The sequence below is a fragment of the Capricornis sumatraensis genome, chromosome 13 (assembly GCF_032405125.1).
Source record: "Capricornis sumatraensis isolate serow.1 chromosome 13, serow.2, whole genome shotgun sequence".
NCBI classification, from domain to species: Eukaryota; Metazoa; Chordata; class Mammalia; order Artiodactyla; family Bovidae; genus Capricornis; species Capricornis sumatraensis.
Window position 1 is genome coordinate 13,914,685 of NC_091081.1, and position 20,369 is coordinate 13,935,053.

The 20,369-nt window shown below is 36.7% G+C and overlaps 1 protein-coding gene across 2 annotated transcripts in view; it reads right to left on the bottom strand.

Moving 5' to 3' along the window:
- Window positions 1-7,533: 7,533 nt before the first annotated feature.
- RNF217 (ring finger protein 217) overlaps window positions 7,534-20,369 on the bottom strand; it is a 125,978-nt gene continuing 113,142 nt past the window's right edge. The window contains exons 5-7 of one of the 2 annotated variants that reach the window (XM_068985362.1): window positions 17,951-18,022; window positions 16,469-16,548; window positions 7,534-7,564 (exon numbers count right to left, since the gene is read on the bottom strand). In XM_068985362.1, the coding sequence (XP_068841463.1) occupies window positions 16,475-16,548; window positions 17,951-18,022 (146 nt within the window). In that variant the 3' untranslated portion in view covers window positions 7,534-7,564; window positions 16,469-16,474. Of the gene's footprint in view, window positions 7,565-15,989; window positions 16,549-17,950; window positions 18,023-20,369 lie in introns of those variants that run through there. The other variant, XM_068985361.1, reaches the window with a different exon arrangement.

The following is a 20,369-nucleotide window of genomic DNA, read 5'->3' on the forward strand; positions in this document are numbered from 1 at the left end:
AATATTTAAAAACCCAAAAATCTTATTTGGGTGTAAGAACATTTACTTTTTCGCATGTGTATACAATTTTAAATCATTTAAACTGGCTCACTGATATAGAATGGACATTAAACTTTTATATTTAAAGTGTACAGTTGAATGAGTTTCCACGGGTGTATAAATCATTACCACAATCAAGTTACTATTTTCCCAAAAGATTTTTTGTGTCCAATTGTAGTCTATCCTCCAATCTCTTTCTTCTTTCTGTCTAGGAGTTTAAGTTTACATATATGAGAATTTTTGATATCATCCTACACAGGGCTTCCCTGGTGGCTCAGACGGTAAAAAAATCCACCTGCAATTCTGGAAACCTGGGTTCGATCCCTGGGTTGGGAAGATCCCCTGGAGAAGGGAATGGCTACCCACTCTAGTATTCTGGCCTGGAGAATCGCATGGACAGAGGAGCCTGGTGGGCTGCAGTGCACGGGGTCACAAAAAGTCGGACACGACTGAGCGACTTTCAGAGATTCTTAAGATTCTATTCATTTTTTAAAAATTCTTTCTATTCTTCAGATATAATATTTTTAATTGATCTGTCCTCAAGTTTACTGACACTTCACTCTGCTATCTCTGTTATCGTTCTGAACTCAACCAGTGAATTTTTCCAGATGTTGCATTTTTCCAGTCTGAGAGTTTTATTTGGTTCTTTTAAAAATAGATTCTGTTTCTCTGCTGAGATTTCCTCTTTTCATTCATTTCTCCTTCTCCACTCTCTCCCCTCCACAATCCCCCTCCTGCCCTGTCTTCTTAGTTCTGAAGGCAGGTAAAGATGGCAGGGGGTTCAACTGAAATTTTTGCAGCTGTGTCCTCTACAATCATGCCGTGGAGCAAAACATTCAAGGAAAACAATCGAGACCCTCCCACGAAGCGGGCTGCTTCTCCATATTTGATTTCCCACCACAGCCTGCTTAGTTTTGCTTATTCTTACCTTTTCCAGTAACTGGTTTTTATTTTTATTGTATTCAGCAGGGATCCATCAGCTATAGAGGGTTTACAACATTGCAGAAACTGCACCCTAGAAATATTTATTTTAGTTTTATAAAAAACAAATTTTAGATGCAATAAAAGCAAAGAGCTAGACTTTTATAATACAAAATGCCTACCTGTAGCTTTAAAAGCAATTGTTGGGCCCCAGAGAAGTTTTGGGGGTAAAAACTTGGGGCCTTTCTTGGCTTATTTAATGGGCGTCCCGGGTGGCGGTGGTGGTAAAGAATCTGCCAGCCAGTGCAGGAGATGCAAGAGACAGGAGTTCAATCCCTGGGTTAGGAAGATCCTCTGGAGAAGGAAATGGCAACCTCCTCCAGTATTCTTGCCTGGAGAATCCCACGGACAGAGGAGCCTGGGGAGCCACAGTCCACGGGGTCGTGAAAAGTCAGTCACTACTGAGCATGAGCTCAAGAATATTAATAATACCAAGTTAATATAAATTTGAAATGAGCCTCAGATGGTCATTTGGTTGCACTTGATACTTCCTGTTTCTGCTCCTGGACACATGCATAGTGAATTAAATTACTGCAATTTTCTAGGCCTTTATTAATTCATTTGTATAGAAAATAAGCAACAAAAATAGTGGTCTTAAGGGCTCTTAGCAAAAATATGAGAGATGTTTGACGTTGTTTCCTAATGACCTGGTAATTGCTTAGCGATGAAGTACAGTAAAGTGTTCCAATACAGACCTCTTATTGCCTCCAGTGGCTTTAAAAATTCTGATTCAGCTTTTTCTTTGCAACTACTATTAGGCTCTCTCTTTCTTTTAGTCGCTAAGTCGTGTCTGACTCTTTCGAACGCATGGACTGTAGCCTGCCAGGCTCCTCTGTCCATGGGATTCTCCAGGCAAGAATACTGGAGTGGGTTGCCATTTCCTTCTCCAGAGGATCTTCCCAACCAGGGAATCGAACCTGGGTCTCCTGAATTGCAGGCAGATTCTTTACTGACTGAGCTATAAGGGAAGCTCCTATTAGTCTAATATTGAGCAAAAGTTTGAATACCACGTCACAGAAGAGGAAAACAATGGGATCAAGCAATCCTTTTTTTGGGGATGCTTTTCATTTAACAAAATGCCATCAGCATTTAATCATTTTTTTTTTTTTGACATACTTCAAGTTTAACTTTTATTTTTTTTTCCCTTTTTTTTTTAAATTAAATTTTAAAATCTTTAATTCTTACATGTGTTCCCAAACATGAAACCCCCTCCCACCTCCCTCCCCATAACATCTCTGTGGGTGATCCCCATGCACCAGCCCCAAGCATGCTGTATCCTGCGTCAGACATAGACTGGCGATTCAATTCTTACGTGATAGTATACATTATAGAATGCCATTCTCCCAAATCATCCCGCCCTCTCCCTCTCTCTCTGAGTCCAAAAGTCCGTTATACACAGCTGTATATAATCATTATATACATTATATACATTATATTAATCATTTTTTAGATATTTGATCGTCATTCTGAAGCATCTCCCAGAATAATGCGATGATTCTGAGTGCCTCTGGTGGCTACAGGAAATGTCGCAGTTTGTCTGGTGTTTAGCTCACAGATTTCCTCCTCAGATGACTGAATGGTCCTAGCAATGAGCTAGCAACACGACTCCAAAACTTCTTTGAGTAGCCTTTATTCATGTTGCTTGGGACTGGGCTTACAGTCTCCTGGAGTTAATTGCAGCCACCAGTCTTTCCTGCCGAGCCAGCTGCTTTTTATGGTCAGAGGAGATAAACAGAGGCTCAATGGGAGATCTATTTCTGGATGTTGAAAGGGCTTCTGTGCTGCTGGCTGTGTGTGCAGGGGGAGTCCCCCAACCTCCCTCATGGAATGCCTGGATGATTTCTTGGGCTGTCCTCATGCGGGTACTTCCTGAACCTAATTTAAATGATAGATCAGCTAAGAGAAACAAGTCTCAAAGAGTCTTTAAGTCTGCAATCATGTCTAACTAGGTAAACCGAAATTCTAACTTGGCAAGCCACTACATTAATTCAACATTGAGTTAATAACCAGGATGAGAAATCTATTAATTTGGGGTCACTACGAGACTGTTGGGCTACAGTTCATAGGGTCACAGAGAGTTGGACACAACTGAACAACTGAGCTCACACGTTAAAACCCAGCGATTATTAAGAACATTCTCTGGGTCAAGTGTGTTTTTTGTGAGGGAAGCAGAAGGGAGTTGCCATTCATAGAATACTACTTTGAACTTCCTGTATGAACATTTATCCCCAGTATATTTATTCCCATTGTGGAGTTGTTAAAGCAAAATTTAACTGTATACAGTTATGAATGGTTTTTAACGCTGTAGTTTGACTTTATTACATATTACTGTTCACATAATAAGGTGAGAAATCTGGTTCTACTATATTCAAGGAAGGGAAATTGTCTACAGAAAGACTGAATACCTGTTCCAAGGCCATATTACCCAGGAGCAGGCAGCAGAAGCCAGTTCTTTGGGTTCAAGTTACACTGTTTTAGTACCCCAGAGCATCTTACTCCTGTGATTGAAGTTCCTTGCTTAAGAATTCAAGTCATCTGAAAGTTTACACCTCTCCACAAACTTTCAGGTATAAAATTAATGAGTCACAGGTATGAAATGCCTAGTATGAGGTATATAATCAATACCTGTGTAGCATCTTTGCATGTTAACATATGGTCACTAGACTTACTGTGGTGATCACTTTGAAATGTATAGAAAAATCAAATTACTATGTTGTGTAACAGGAACTGACAGTGTTCCAGATAACTATACTTCAAAAATAAACTCACAGAAAAACAGATTAAGCTCTGTGGTTACCAGAGGCAGGCAGTAGGGGGAACGACGATTGGATGAAGTCAATCAAAAGGCACAGACTTTTAGCAATAAGTACTAGGGATGTAACGCACATAAAGATAAATATAATTAACGCTGCTCATGTGACATTTGGAAGTTTTTAAGAAAGTAAATCTTAAAGTTCTCATCACAAAGAAAAATTTTTTCTATTTAAAAAATTTTTCTGTTTATATGAGATGATGGGAGTTCACTAAACTTTACTGTGATAAGCCTTTCATGATGTATTGATATGTAAGTCAAATCCTGATGCTGTATACCTTAAACCTTTGCCCAGCACTCTCTCCATTAGACTGGTGTTGGGGCCTGGTCTTCTCTGAAATGCATATACATTATGTATCGTTTTACAAAGGAGGAGCTCAATATATGTTTACTAAAAAAAAAATTAAATAAAAAATATTGAATAGGTTTTCAACAAATAAATCAAAGAGAACATCATTGGCATTATTCTGTTTGCTTGCAGACACATGGTCTCATGTGATGGGAGCCTCAACTCTGTGTGAGTTATTATTCCCTATTTCCCAATATTCCTTTGTCCCCGGTAGCTCAGCTGGTAAAGAATCCACCTGCAATGCAGGAGACCCTGGTTCGATTCCTGGGTCAGGAAGATCCGCTGGAGAAGGGATAGGTTACCCACTCCAGTATTCTTGGGCTTCTCTTGTGGCTCAGCTGGTAAAGAATCCACCTGCAATGCAGGAGACCTGGGTTCAATCTCTGGGTTGGGAAGATCCCCTGGAGAAGGGAAAAGCTACCCACTCCAGTGTTTTGACCTGGAGAATTCCATGGACTATCAGTCCATGGAGTTACAAAGAGTCAGACACAATTGGGCATCTTTCACTTTGCAAAAAATTGCAGATGTTAAAAAATGGATAAGGTAGCGTGTCTGATTCCCTGGTTAATAAGAGGAGATGAGGAAGCAATCTAGTGCTGTGACTCAAGGGTCTTCCTCAGCCTGGGTTCAGATCTCAGCTCTGTCCCTGGCAGGCTTTATGATGGAGCAAGTTATTTAGACTCAGTCAGTGAGCTTTCTGGGTGGTGCTAGTGGTAAAGAGCCTGCCTGCTAATGCAGGGTTCAATCCCTGGCTCAGGAATATCCCCTGGAGGAGGGCATGGCAACCTGTTCCAGTATTCTCACCTGGAGAGTCCCATGGACAGAGGAGCCTACAGGGCTAAGGACATGACTGAAGTGACTGAAGACACACACAATGCTAACAAATAATTTAACAGTGGTTAATTCTAATGTTTGAGGGGAATCAGACACTCTAATTTAGTCACACACAAAAAAATGCCTTTAGTTCTAAAATCAGATGGGGTTTGCAACTGTCCTGACTTCACTTCATTTCCACCTGGACCCAGGCTCTTTCAGGTAACTCCTGGCTCCTTTTTCCTATTCTAGCTTCTCAAATGTCCTTTTCTTTCCTCTTTCCTTTCTTTCTCCCCTTCATCCCATTCTCCTTCTGTTCCTTTTCTTTGGGATTCTGTTTAATTGAGACGTAGAGGTTTCATCAGCCAGGTTTAGAAGTGATCTGGTGAATGGAAGATGCAACCAGGACTCTGCAGATAGCTATCTTCTAGCCTCGCCATAACATTAGATTGAACTTAAAAATTTACCTCCTCAATTAAAAGACAAGCAAACAGAACAACTTCCTTTACACACGCAGGATGAGACAGCCTCGCGATGTGTTGCTGACGCACAGATATCAAAGCCTCGCTGTCCCGCCCCTTGTGCACGTGCAGGAGACCCACTTCTCTTGGAACCCTCGTCCACAGGGGTGGGCAACAGCGGATGTGGGCCCTGCAGGGAGGCGGCAAGCAGCGCCAGGGCCCCACACACCCCATCCGTCCTCTGGCCAGTGCCTCGTCTAACACCCAGATGAAGTGATACTGTATTATTCATCATCCCTTTCTAGTCAATGACTGTCCCCACTGCCAAAGTAACCAGTGTTGTATCTTTTATCACCATTGATGAGTTTCATCTGTGTTGATGGTTCTATCAACATATCCTTGTTGCGTCTGGCTTCATTTGTTCAACAGCGTCCGTGAGAGTCAACCACATTTTTCTGCATTGCTCTGTTGTTGAGTAGTTATGTCCAACTCTTTTGCAACCACATGGACTGTAGCCTACCAGGCTCCTCTGTTCATGGGATTTCCCAGGCGAGAATACTGGAGTATGTTGCCATTTTCTTCTCCAGGGCATCTTCCTGACCCAGGGATCTAACCTGTGTCTCCTGCATTGCCAGGTTAATTCTTTACCACAGCCATCAGGGAAGCCCATGCATTGCTCTGTAGATTTTTAAAATTATTATTTTTCATTGTTATTGTCTTATAATATTTCATCGTATAAATATATGTAAATATACCCCAGTGTACTTGTCCACTTTACTGTTGACAGGAATGCTTATACGTGTCCTTTGGCCAACAAATGCCCTTGTTTCCCTAATGATATATTTAGGAAGGCATTATAAGGAAGGCGTATATATTTAGCTTTAATGGTTAGCAGTTTCTGTTTTTCCCACTCCATACCGGCCCCTTCTGTCTGAGGAGCAATCACTACCCTAAGCCAAACTCTTACTTTTACAGCGTTTGTGTCTTTATCACACTCCATGCAGAACTATCGTGACTGTCCTGTGTGCTTTCCTCAAAATCTGTCACAACAACACAACACGACCCACCTTTCAAAACGCATACCCGTGAATTTCTGTGCATTCCTGCTTTTCCATTCTTAAGAATCTAGTGCAGACATGACTTCAGTAACGTTCCAGATTTACTTACATACATGTAACTTTGGCACTGCCCAATATTACCTTTTGATGTCTTTAAATTCCAAATCTACTGGGAAAAAAACCAAGAGTCTTCTCTTTTAAAAACTTTTATTAGGCATTGCTAGATGACGGTGCATGATGTCCTGCACACATCATGCAAGTAAGCAGCACTCCACAGGAATCCACACAACAGTTTTCATACAGTGACAGAGTAGCTGGTTCCCTTTATAATCTGCAACCAAGTAGAGTGAATGTTGTTATACCCCTCCATGAGATCGGATCTCATGATTAAGATTACCCTTCCATTCTAAAACAATCAACCAAAAACAACAAAAAATAAATGTAGAAGCCCAACCACAGCACAGAGCCATAGGGACATTACTAAAAGTCCAAAATTGGGCTCCAGAGTCTTACAAGGTGTCCATCTTTTGAAAGGCTTGACCCTAAAATTTGTGTGATCTGACACGTGGGTTGCTTTTACTGCCAGCAGCAAGTGAGAGTGTATTTATGAAGAAGGATCATTACACTGATACATATCCACTGAAAATTCTTGAGGTAATAGATTTTTAAATTTCACTGCTTAAAAAAAAAAAAAAATCTGTTAATTTCTATGTCCCATCCAGCAGGACGTATCTGTTGGCAGGAAGATTCTTCTCCTCTTTTTTCTTTGTCAAATATTTACACATATTTGCATATACAACCTGTGTCTTTGTCTTTTCTAAACACATGATTTATTTTAATTATGCATTATACATTCATCAGGAAAAGTCAAATTATATACTATGTTACATAAAGAATACAACAACACCAGCTTTTTGTATAAAACTAACACAAAAGGCAAAGACCAAGAAGAGCAGGATAATATATTGTCCAAATGTCTCACTGTTCATAAAGCCCACTGTGAATGCATAACTCCATTTAAATAGCAAACACCATCAATTCTTCGGCATCTCTGTGGAATTACAGACAAAGTATTATCAAAGACAAGTGGTAGTAAACTGGTCAAATTCCTGAAGTACCATATAATTACTTTTATTTTTAATGCTTTGTAATTTTGTCCTAATTGGAGCTATAAAGACTTATAGCCATTCCAACTCTTGTTTTAAACTTTAATAATCAGCATTCTTTTTGGTGGCTTAAAAATACATTTCAGTTGTAATGGCTTCAGTTTATGGTGCTTAAGACCCTTTTTTAAAATACTTTAGCTTAAAAATGACGATGAATTTAAGAAAAATATACTGGCTAACCTGCTGTTCTGGAGCAAATACAGTGAATGAACTGGCAGATGCAGCCTACATATATATATTCCTAAAGTGTCTCATCAGCACTTTACATAGAAGGACAAAGAAACACTCACAAAAATATATGGCTCTTCAGATAAGAAACAAAGTCAAGTGAAGAAAATAAGGCACTAATAACATAGATAAATGTTACATACTCTCATCACACAAAGCACCATATGGAAGGTTAAAGGGACTATACATTAGTGCTATTGGAAAATGGTAATAAACCCAGTTTCCCTGACCTTAACTCACTAATTTCTTCTTTTCTTAAAAGTAATTAATGTATAAACACTAGAATAGTGGGGAGGAGTTATATATTATGCTAAAAGCACAATTCATGGAACCAACAGCATGAAACAACCACTTGGAGATAAGAAGCTGATCACTATAAAAAGGTAAGAAATTAAAGTCTGAAACACTCCCAATTTTTCAACATTTTCATCATAACAGAATTTGTTTCCTTTCCAATTTTCTTTTAGGAGTTTCTACAAAAGAGTATTAATGTTTTCTATTTTCTTATTTCTACATGCCTCTTTCTTAAAATATATTCAAAATGACTTCCTCCACCTAGTTTTATGAATACCGAAGTTAATAGTATGACCAATGAAATGTAGAAAGGGATAAAAAGTAAAATTACATAAATATTTGCCAATGTCATTGAAAAAGCAAAGAAAATCTCTTTTCAACCAGGCTCATATATTACTATGAAAAGGAGTATGACATTATTAATGTTACAGAAAATGAAAAGAATGTAATGAGACTATGGACAAGATCTGGTACACCCTACCAGTGAAAGTCACTCATCTTAAAATTAAGACATCCTTCTCATTTGCTATTGTTTGTGAGAATGAAATTTAAATGGAATATATTCTGGTAATTCAAAGGAAGTAAAATTTATTCTTTAGAACTGCAATTTCTAAATATACAATAATGACAGATTAAAGACTCAAATGTTTTTCTTTTTAGTATTTTACATTCTTTTTGAAAAAGAGAATAGGCCCACAATTTTGCAACATATATATACATATAAATAAATTTGTTTCATGAAGACATCTAATAATTTTGTTTGCAATAGAAACAAAACAACTAATTGTTGTGGCTTCTTAATAAATAATGTGTTAACCTAACAACATTTTTATGCCACTGTTTTCATGTTCTTTCAACACAAAATTATTTTTATGATATCTCAGAACTTATTACTTATTAAACTAATAATGTCTTTCATAGTAAACAAGATTGTCAATTAATTTTTATATTAAAAATCTGTAACAGATTGTCCTTGTTACGGTGTATGTGTATATATATACCAATATACCCCAATATACCAATTAGTGTTCTAAGTTTCATACAAAATACAGGGTAGGTTTACTTTTTTCAAGACCATCTAAAGACTTTTAATTATGATGAATATGCTCAAATAACAAAATTAAGCTCTTGCCATATAGAATTTAAAATAATATGTCTTAAAGAAAGGGTTTGTAATCAGCTGATTAAAAGCACACTTTATCTAGAATTTTCTTTACAAAGGAACACAAAGCATGCTAATTTTGTATAAACTGAAAATTTCAGATACTTCTATCATATATTTAGATAGTGTTTACTTGAAAGAATAAAGGTATATTTGGACATAGAAGAAATAATATATAGTGAAAAATATTATTAAGAACTTGACTTAATTATTCACACTATTTCTCCAGTGGGAGCATGAGGTGAACACCTAACTTTACAGGGAACTGATAACCAAAGTACTGGGCCAGCTACAAGGAAAAATCTGAAGTAATGGGTTTTCATATCAGTGAAAATGTTGAACATTTGCAAACTTTGCATGGTTTCTCTAGAAAAGGGCTGACATGAGTTACATTCAATGCCATCCACTGTAGACTATCAGAAAGTAATAATGTTCACAGAGTATGGATCCATGGTCAAATCTTACATACAAATGTGACAACATTATAAATCCAGCCTTAAGACCAAGCTGTGGGATTTTTGTTGAAACAAAGACCCCCAGGCACACATCTGGCCATTTTGGATGAATCAAGAATGACTTAGGGGTCACACTGAATGAATGTCCACACGTGCTTTCTGTCTAACCAAGATGCAAACACAATATTGACCTTACAGTAGTCCTGAAGCAATTTTGAAAGCTACGTTTTAGAGTATTTCTAGGCTCTCTGATTCAACTGACATCTTCTCATTCTTTTTACTTCATATCAGAGGGCTGGGTCTGGTGTGCTGCCGTCTGTGGGGTCACAAAGAATCCGACAGGACTTAAGGACTGGGTAACAACAAGAGGGCAGCCCAGGGTGTTCCAACTCCTATCAAGAAGAGGGACAGTGTTCCAAGTTGTCCTGGCATGTTTCAACTTACATATCTACTACCAGGGCCAAACTGTGGAGTCCTTTCAGTTTGAATTTCATTAGAGTCAAAAAAGTTAATGGTCAGACAAGAAGTTATCCCACGTTCAGTCAAGATAGGAAGGGGACTGCAGAGGGCAAAAGCAAGATAATTAAGAAATCTAGAAAGAAAACAGAAACTTGATGTTCAAGTATGTGAATATCACTTTATAAGCAGGGAAAAAAGCAGTATGACGGATCAGAGTGACAAAAATGTGGGATAGCCCTGAAAAAACCAAAAAAATATTTTCTATGCTAATAAGGTTGTGTAATCTAAGCAAAGCAGAGTTAAATACACTCAATGAAATTTCTTTTGTAAACTAAAAGGAAGTGGCCAAAAAAAGGTAGTAGCAATCTTTTATTTTTTTTTTAATTAATTGCCTTTTAAGGCCATATTGATAGTCTCAAAACGGTCACTTCTTTAGCCAAAAAAGAACATAATTTCTAACATGGAAAGTTACATGCTGCTAAATTGGCACCATGAGGTTACATAGTCCATAGGGTTGCAGAGTCAGACATGACTGAGTGACTAATACTTTTTTTTTCATGAGGAAATGTAAACTATGTGATATTTGAAGGCTTCAGCTAATGATCCAAAAAGACGACTGCAACTTTCACACTACTGAGACTCTGTTTCTTGGATTCTGATTAAGTGACTAAAGTTCCAGCCCCAGAACAGCGATGTACAGTACAAGCCCCACACAACAGTTGGCTCTGAAATGAGTATAGCTTTACCCTCTCTGCTGTGCTTAGTCCCTCAGTCCTGTCCGACTCTTCGCGGCCCCCATGGACTGTAGCCTACAGGCTCCTCTGTCCATGGAGATTCTCCAAGCAAGAATACTGCAGTGGGTAGCCCTGCCCTCCTTCGGGGGATCTTCCCAGTCCAGGGATCGAACCCAGGTCTCCCGCATTGCAGGTGGATTCTTTACCATCTGAACCACCAGCGAAACCCCTCTATGATTTACAAAGAAGTATCTTTCTCTTTAAAGGTTTGCATTGGAAAAGCAGCATTTCACAATCTTGAATACTCCCCAAATTTGGACTCTGATTTCATTCAGACCAAATTTATAATTATTTCATAATTATTAAAACAATCATTATGGATATTCATATTAAAATGGGATTTGCAACTTATTTTCCAGAGGAAGATGTCATAATTAAAATACAATGATTTGAACAAACAAAATATGCTTACACTGGCTATTAATGGTAGTTTTTATTTACTATGGTACTAGTTGGTAGAATTTCTTTTATAGATTTCATGAAAAATAAAAAATGCAGCTAAAACATGCAGTGGAAATTAATTGAATATTTTAACCAAATATTCCAATGAGGTTATTACGTAACATGTATTAATTGCTTGCTAGGTTCGAGCTCCTAATACCAACTTTTAGAATTACTATATGTTTCGGAATCTTGGCTATATCTTGTTCAGGTATGTTTTACTTGGTTTAAATTTTCAGCTTCTGATTCTACCCTCATCCCTGCTCGCCTGCCAGATTTAAAGAGGTGACATCTATTTGCTAACACTGTTATTCTACTGTCTCCATCAAAACATTGCAATCAGTTTCTTCAACTCTGTCAGATTACTTAAAATGACACAAGTATTTTAAAGTGCATTATTGGACCTTAAGGCTATATTTATAATAGGCATTAACAGAAAACAATAAAGCTGACCACAGGAAAGATTACTTTCAAGAGCTGAGACAGATCTCAGCCACAAATATGAAAGGTTAAGCACACAATCCAATGGGAAGACTGACATTAAGGCATATGTGCAGCTTGCATAAAAAATTCAAATATAAATGGCATTCGGTATGAATTTTTATCTTGGTACTTAATGAAGTATACCAATTAATATTACTTAGGCCACTATTATAATCATGAATTCAATAGAGCTTATAAAATTGTAGTGTTAAAAACAACTGCATTGTTTAATAAGGGAGAAACTAGATCGATGCGTTGGCAGATGTACTGTAATTTGACGAAGGTCCAGGAGGAATGAAACTGCCTTGCAGGTTCCTAAGTGAGTTTTTAACCCACTCCTTCCCTCCTCTTTTCTATTGCAGAGGAGCCAGTTAGAGTCTCAGAGGAGTGGAGAAAATGAGGTTGGGTTGTTTGGGGACTGGAAAACTGTTTGAAGGTATTGTAGGGGAGCCTTGGGCCATCTATTTGGGTGATAGGATCAAAAGATAAAGACTCACCTGTGGCCTTGGGACTCAAGAGATGATGGGTCACACAAGACAGGGAATTTCCTGATAGGCACTCATGAATCCGATATCCCAGAAAGGACAGCACAATTAAAGATCCCAGGTTGTAACCTGACCAGTGTTTAATTATCTTTGATTGTTTTCCAGTCTGCCCTACCTTTAGGAAACAATAGCACCTATCAGAAAATCAGGGTGGTGGCAAGAGAATGCTGTTTGTGCCAAAAGGTGTGATTGCTCTTTTCTTCTTAACTCCACACACAGAAGTCCTTCAGGAGATGCTGGGAATCATAGTAAAGTACATGCCACGCTCTTCTGTTTGTAAGCACCCCAGCAAACCATCAACTTTATGTACACTCAAAAGTTATTTTCCTGTGGATACTGTGGTCATTCATGATTACCAACATATTGCTTCCTGCTTTTCACAATGGCATGATTAAGTTCCTCTGTGGAACAACATGCATGAACATGGATAGTGTTTTTAAAATGTGACAGATACGATCACTTTAGCCATTTCACTTAAATTCCTCAAGTTTTAAAACTAGGCAATCCAAACATCAATGTATCTTTCTCTCATTATATTATAGACATCTCATTGCATTTTATTTTTATTGGAATAAGATGAATTTTCTTTTGTGTTGGCAAGATATTTATTTGGCTAATCAAGCATGAGGACAAATTATCCTGCAAAATATGCTTTTCTTTAAAAATGGTGCACTTTTACACAACTTTTTCTCCAAGAAAAGGGTCTTAAATATATTATCTCTATGATCTTCATTCATCCAAAATGCATTAAAATTTTATTACAAATATAAAAACCAAATTTTAAAACTTATGAAAATGTTCACACAGTGACAAAAATATATGTAAAGGGTCTTCACCAATGTTTTGTAACAGAGAAGTGAAAACAATCTTGATGTCCATTTAATAGGGGACTGATTAAATAAATTAATGTATGCCCCTCAATGGAATATGTAGTAATTTACAAAAGAATGAGGTAACTATATTTAAACACTTATGGAAATATGTCTACCCATACATAGTAAAATGAGAAATAGTCACAGGACAGTAAGCATATTATTATTCTATTTGTACAAAACGAATACAAAGATACACACACACACACATATTTACTTATTTGTATATTTTTAGATAGTATCTGGAAAGACCTATACCAAACCATTAAGAGTGGTTACCCCTAGAAAATAAGGGGTGGGGAAAAGCAGAGGAATTTGTATTTTATAATTCCTTATAGCTGATTTTTTTAAAGGAGCATATATTGCATTTATAATAAAAAATACTAAAATGATAAGCCTTGGATAAAAAGATATTCATCTTATGCACATACTTCTTTTTCTAAAGGCATTTCTAAAATTTCCTCCAAAAGGTAAGGTTGTTTTACCTTCAATGTTGGCACTAACATATAAATAATCTCTTTTATCTTTCTCCTTCCTTTTTAAGATCTTAATGACACTTCACAAAAAAATTCACAAATACCTACTATAAGTCACTAGCAGGGAAAGGCCAGATATATAGCAACTCTGAAAGTGAAAAATGCACACATTAATTTTAAAAAGTCCACGAAATATAAAAATGAAAATCCTGTGCAATGCTGTGCACACTATCACAAGTGTTGATGAATGAGCCTTCACTGATAACAGACACTGCTCTCTAAGTGGAAAACTGGAACATTTCCAAATAATATAAAAATATCTCCAAAAGATAAGTTATTCAAAGAAAGGAATAAAAAATCCCTGAGTAGGCCAAAGACAACAGACACACAGATACAATAACCTAAGGAAATAGATTATCCAGGACCAGAGAGTATATTATTTAGCTAGTTGGTATATATGTATTCATATGCAGCCATGTATATATCCAAATATATATACATACACATATCATACATAGACACATCCACTAGATTCAGAATTCATCACATGCACATGTCATTAAACTAACACCTAAGTCCAGGAAGGGAAAGACTAATTTACAAAAATTAAGCACTTTTATGACAAAACTATGTGGATTTAGGGCTAGAACTTTCCATTCTCTCAGTTCTCATACTAAAGGATGTAGACTAGGCACTCGATAAATATTTGTTGGACTGATAGATAGTTGGATGAACGGAAAAACAGTGTAGAGGCACGGAAGAATTTGTGAAGCTACAGCATGACTTCTTGTATCATGCTATGCTTTTGAAATATGCTATTCTAGGACCATAAATGGACACAGCCTCCTCTAACTGGAAACAGACGAGTTCAGCAGTAAAGTTTTTCTGAGTGTTACGCAGAGAGAATGGAAGTGCTGGCTTGTTATCTGTGCACATAAACTTCACTATCATGGACTTTTTAGATCAAATAAAAATGATAAATGTTATACTCTGAAGCCCAACAAGACAAACTATCCATGTTAATGCATGTTTTATCACATAATCTATTTCAATTAAGAAAAGGCAGCTGACAAGTAAATGGCTACATCAATGCCAATAACTAATGTTAAGGATTTGTAGACAAGTGGAAACTTTAGGCTTCTTAGGGGTCTTTAATGATGAACACTCATAATGAAAACAAAATAAAACACAATTTAGTTACTCGTCCTTTTCTTACTTTTAAAGACTTCTCAGTTTGGTAAAATGTTCTGAAAAAAAAATTTTTTTTTTCATTTTCTGCTTCCTTCTCTAAAAGCAGTTTATGTTTTAGATAAACCTGTGAACATAGAAAGTGTTGTTTCAAATCAACCGTCCATAAGAAGATACCAACACATTATTATGCACTGAAGCAGTAAACGTAAGAAAAATCCTTCAAAAACAGTATTTGTGTTTATGAAAAACTTGGGGACAAATAGAGAGAGAGAAAGAAGAGGTGAGAGGGTGGGGTTTTAAATAATACCATATGCTTAATCTAAAGCATAATTATTATCATCACAAATTGGTTAAACAATTAGCAGAATGGGGATATGTTCAAAGGCCTCAGCAGTTCTCTCTACAGCAAACTCATTTAAATTAACTATAGAGTGAAGCAAGTATGCCAACATGTAAGAAATCTGAAAAGAAGACTGAATGTTTAGGTCTCGAGAATTTCCCAGAAGCAGCCTCTCCATTTTGTCAGTTTATAAAGTTTGATAATCCTTGAGGTGACCCTGCACAAATTTCCGTGTCTGCATCTGAGACACACAGAAAAACAGCAAGAAACAGAAAGGGTCAACATCAAAATCGCCTGCTGTCTACACTGACTTTAATTCAGTACATTACCAAATTATGCCCACAAAGGAACGATCGTCTTTAAATAACGTCTACAAAAATGTGGAAAAATAGTGTAGAGGCATGGAAGTCAACAAGAACAAGGTATGGACCTAGTTTTAATATAGATAAGTATATACACACACATTCACACCCCTACACGTATACACTTCAGAGTCTTCTCATTTAGTTCCATTAGTTCCTTTTTGGGCATTGAGATTTGTAACAATTAGAGCATCTGGAGGAGGAAGGAATTATATGCTTGGGACACAGATGAAAACAGGTGCACGTGGTAAGCCTCCATCTTCTGAAAGGTGGCCTTGCTTGGTGTGCAGGTGGCACTTGAGTTATTCAGCCCAAGTCTCAGAAGAAGGCCCAGAGGGAGAGTCAGGGACAAAGACAGTCTAAGCAATGCTCAGGAGACACATGCTCAGACAGTTTTGAGGATAACTGGTTCTAATTAAAGTATTGTCTTCCAAGAACCATGAAGAGTCTATGATATAGATGTTTATAGTCTATGAAAGTGACCGTTTCGTAAAAGCAGCAATCTGTATACGGAAAGGACAGGATTCCATGTTGGGAATGCACTGGAGCTAGAGGCTTTGTGGCCTGCAGAGAACATGGGGAAGAGGAGGCAGGAGGTTCCTCCAGGCGGTCGCAAGGTGCAGCCCTCTGACGCGTGTATCATCCTGTGCGGTTCTTACCCAGACCAGCGCTATCACGTGACCTCACCTGAATTTACCAGTGCATTCCTGTCCGTGATCGTTTTCTCTGTTTTTTACAAAGGCAATAGATAGGAAATACAAATAAACCTGGGGATTTAAAGAAAAAGATGAAAGCTAATTAAAAGAACAGGCTTTTCGTACTATAGATTTGTAACGTTTCTATTTTCAAATGTTCATTTTATAAATGCAAGCTATTTATTAATAATCATTATTTAGTAATACATGAGAAGAGGGAAGATACCTATGCTATGAAATGTACTTAGTTTCTCAAGATTCTCTTCTTTATTCTTTTTTTGTTTTTTAAACTCTCTCTTCACCTTTTAACAGAGTCTGTGACACCAGTTTTGATATGAATTTTTTAAAATCAAAATATCAAAACTTAAGTTTAAGTCTTCTTTATTAACCCTGGTTATATCTTTCACACTGATATTCATGCTTTGGTTTCAGGCCATTTAACATGTTACTCAAGAAGATGGGTGGTGGAGCAAATGTCAGCTTTGATGCCCAATTCTACCATTTGTGAGGTCCTAGTGACTAGCTTTAATTTCCTGAACTGTAAAATGCAGAAATAGCATCTACTTCATCAAGCCTCACTCAATGTAAGAACTTATAAATGTCAGTTACTTTATAATTCTATCTATCCTGAACATACGAATTACTTGCTAAACACAACTTTACATATAAAATCAATTTACTTAGGAAAAAAAGAGAAATCCTATCTACTACGTGGAACAATTATCCAAGCAGCCTTTAGCTATCATGTTTGCTTTTAAATTCTCTAAAGCAATGGTTCTCAAAGTGTGGTCCGTGAACCATCAGCATAAGCGTCACCTAACCTTTTAGAACTAGAAATGCATGGGTCCTGTCTCTATAGTGAATCAGAAACTAGGGCAAGGACTCATTAACTTGTGTTTTAACCAGCCTTCATGGTTCTTATAAAGCACTCCCGAGTCTCAGAATCATTGCTTGAAATGTGTATTTTAATATACCTGTATGAATGAAACTACATTTATCACTGATACATTTTCTATTTGTCAGTGCTCAATTTTATGTTGGGCATGTGTTCCTACACACATCAAATGTATTTTTGACCCAGGGAATCCTTTTATTAGAACTAACCAAACTGAACCAGAGCCTCTTTCCTTTGATGCTCTAAACTGAACTCAGAATTGGAAAATCTGGGTTCTTGTCCACTGGAATCTTTCAGTAAAATTCTAGTTACATTAATTTTTGTATTAAAAGAGGGTTAATAATGCCTTATAAGCAATATGAATGAGAGTATTCCGGGACTGAAAAAGTGCCACACAAATACATCCTATATGAAACACACCCCTCTGAATCTATAAATCATGTCCTGATGGCTTATCTAGAGCAAGCGCGGGACAGGTATCTCCCCTGCTTACTAACTGAATCACTATTACATTTACACGCATGTTCTCTCTACGGCACCCAGAGAATTCTTATCTCAAATACATTAAGTGTTTCTTACCGATGACAACTGCTATGGCCCCTAGTGCTAATCCCAAGACCAGAATTAGAGGTGCAACGAACAATTTTCCAGCTGGAAAACAAAAGGCAAACCATTTAGAGAGTCTTAAACTAAAACCAAAATACAAATTCAGCAACGCTTTTAAATATCACAGTGTGTATTTTTAAGGAGTCGTTATAATTAAGGCAATATTTCTCTGGAAATGTATCAGGTGTAGAACAAACATGTACAATTCAGTAACTTCACTCAAGTCCTGAGCACATGAGTCATCCATCTCATAAATTACTTACCTAATACAACCAAGAAAATTCTTTATTTTTTTAACCAAGAAAATTCTAAAGCTACTGACTCACTTTACTCCACCAGAACCATTCAGCTTTATGCTTTTCCTTTAGATCTCTTCCACTTTCATTTTTTTTTTTAATATTCTGAAAGATTAAAAAGGGAGTGACACATCCTGAGCCGGCAAAAGAAAATCTAATTAGCTCACAAAACAGAGCGCTAGTAGTGCCCAAGCCCACATCTGAAAATGTGATTTATTTATTTCCTGGGTCCAAAGAAAACTAATAACACGAACATCTAATATACTGAATGACAAATGGGATGTTTCAATACTGTTGTTAGAGAAAATTACCATTAGACACACAATATACTGAAGGTTACTCAAATAAATCATTTTAGCAAACTTAAAAAGGAAGCACTTATAAGAAGGCCAAACACTGGTAAGGATGCCAGTGGCATCAACCAGCATTTTTTCTTCTGAATGAGTAACTGAGCAGTGATTACAATAAACTCTAGTTACAGCACAGAGGTCACAACCGGAATCCTGCTGGTGTTAAAAGGCACTAGCACAAAAATAGAGGCTAATAGTTAATATCTTTACATCGTAATCGTTATCATTACATGGTAATCTTGATCTCAAAGCATGTGACGTAGCAACAGCTACAGAACCCAAACACAAGAGAAGAGGAAGCAATGCAGGGACTTTGCAGTAGAATCACACTGCTATTTAAGAATCAAGCAGCAACACCATTCTATAAATAAGGATGGTAATTTGGATTAACCAACTCCCTGGTGGCTCAGACGGTAAAGCATCTGCTTGCAATGTGGGAGACCTGGGTTCGATCCCCAGGTCGGGAAGATCCCCTGGAGAAGGAAATGGCAACCCACTCCAGTACTCTTGCCTAGAAAATTCCATGGATGGAGGAGCCTGGTGGGCTACAGTCCATGGGGTCGCAAAGAGTCGGACACGACTGAGCAACTTCACTTCACTTCACTTCAACTACATTAGAAAATGGAAACATAATGCTGCTGTTTGTTGGAAATTTGTCAGAAAAATGTTAACATTTTTTATTCTTAAGAAAGGGTCTCTGGAACCACAGAAAATATATAGATAGAAAATTTTTTTTTTTAGGAAATATATTTTTTAATATCTAATTTTGAAAAAATTGCCATTCAGTTGACAAAATGTCTAACCATGAGGTTTACTTATATTTTTCACCAATGACATAATTTATCAAGCAATACTAAATCCCATTGAACAATTATATTTTGTACACTTGTAAAGCTATTTAGAATATACTGACATGCATATTTTAAGTGAATCCGTTTTCTCCTGTACATGTAGCTCAGTGTGTGCTCATTCATATTTCTTTTTTAAGTAATTATCAATTTTCATAAGAGTGATATTTTCATAAGAGTGATAAAACATGACTGCAAAGTAATAGCACTATTGTTTTCAAACATCACAGGACTCAAAGAACCAGATATGTGCTCTCTTTCTCTCTGGGAAGCAATAAACTTATTATAATCATTCAATCAATATTTGATACATGTTTAAGTCTATTTTTAAAACTGTCTTGAGGACAGTTAAGCTCAGATTCTGTTATTCCTAGATCAATAATAATTCTTTTAAAATACTATTCTCAAAAGCTGAAACAATATTCTATCATATCCATATATCCTATCTTATTTAAACATTTTAGTACTTATTTTTTTGTTCCCTTTTCTGCTATTTTAAATTATACTTGCAAGTACACCATTGTCAGCCTAGATTTATTATATTTTAAAATATCTATCACGTTACCATCAAACTTATTTGTAAAAGAACTGCACAAAATTTCCAATTCATTCAATAGAGTATGGAAATTCAGCACAGAGTATTAACTTGACAAAATATTTGCTAATCAATAATCCAAAGAAACCTCATTTTATTATAATTTACATTTCTCTGACTACTAATAATGCTGAATCTTTTAAAACATGTTTATTGGCTATCTTTATTTCTTCAATTCTGGTTCCAGACTTTTCTTTTTTTTTAAAAAAATTGATATTTATTTTTTGGGGGCCTCCATTTCTTGTGCATAAGCCATTTTTGTATATAAGCTACTTGCCAACAAGAAATCAATTAAAGACCTGT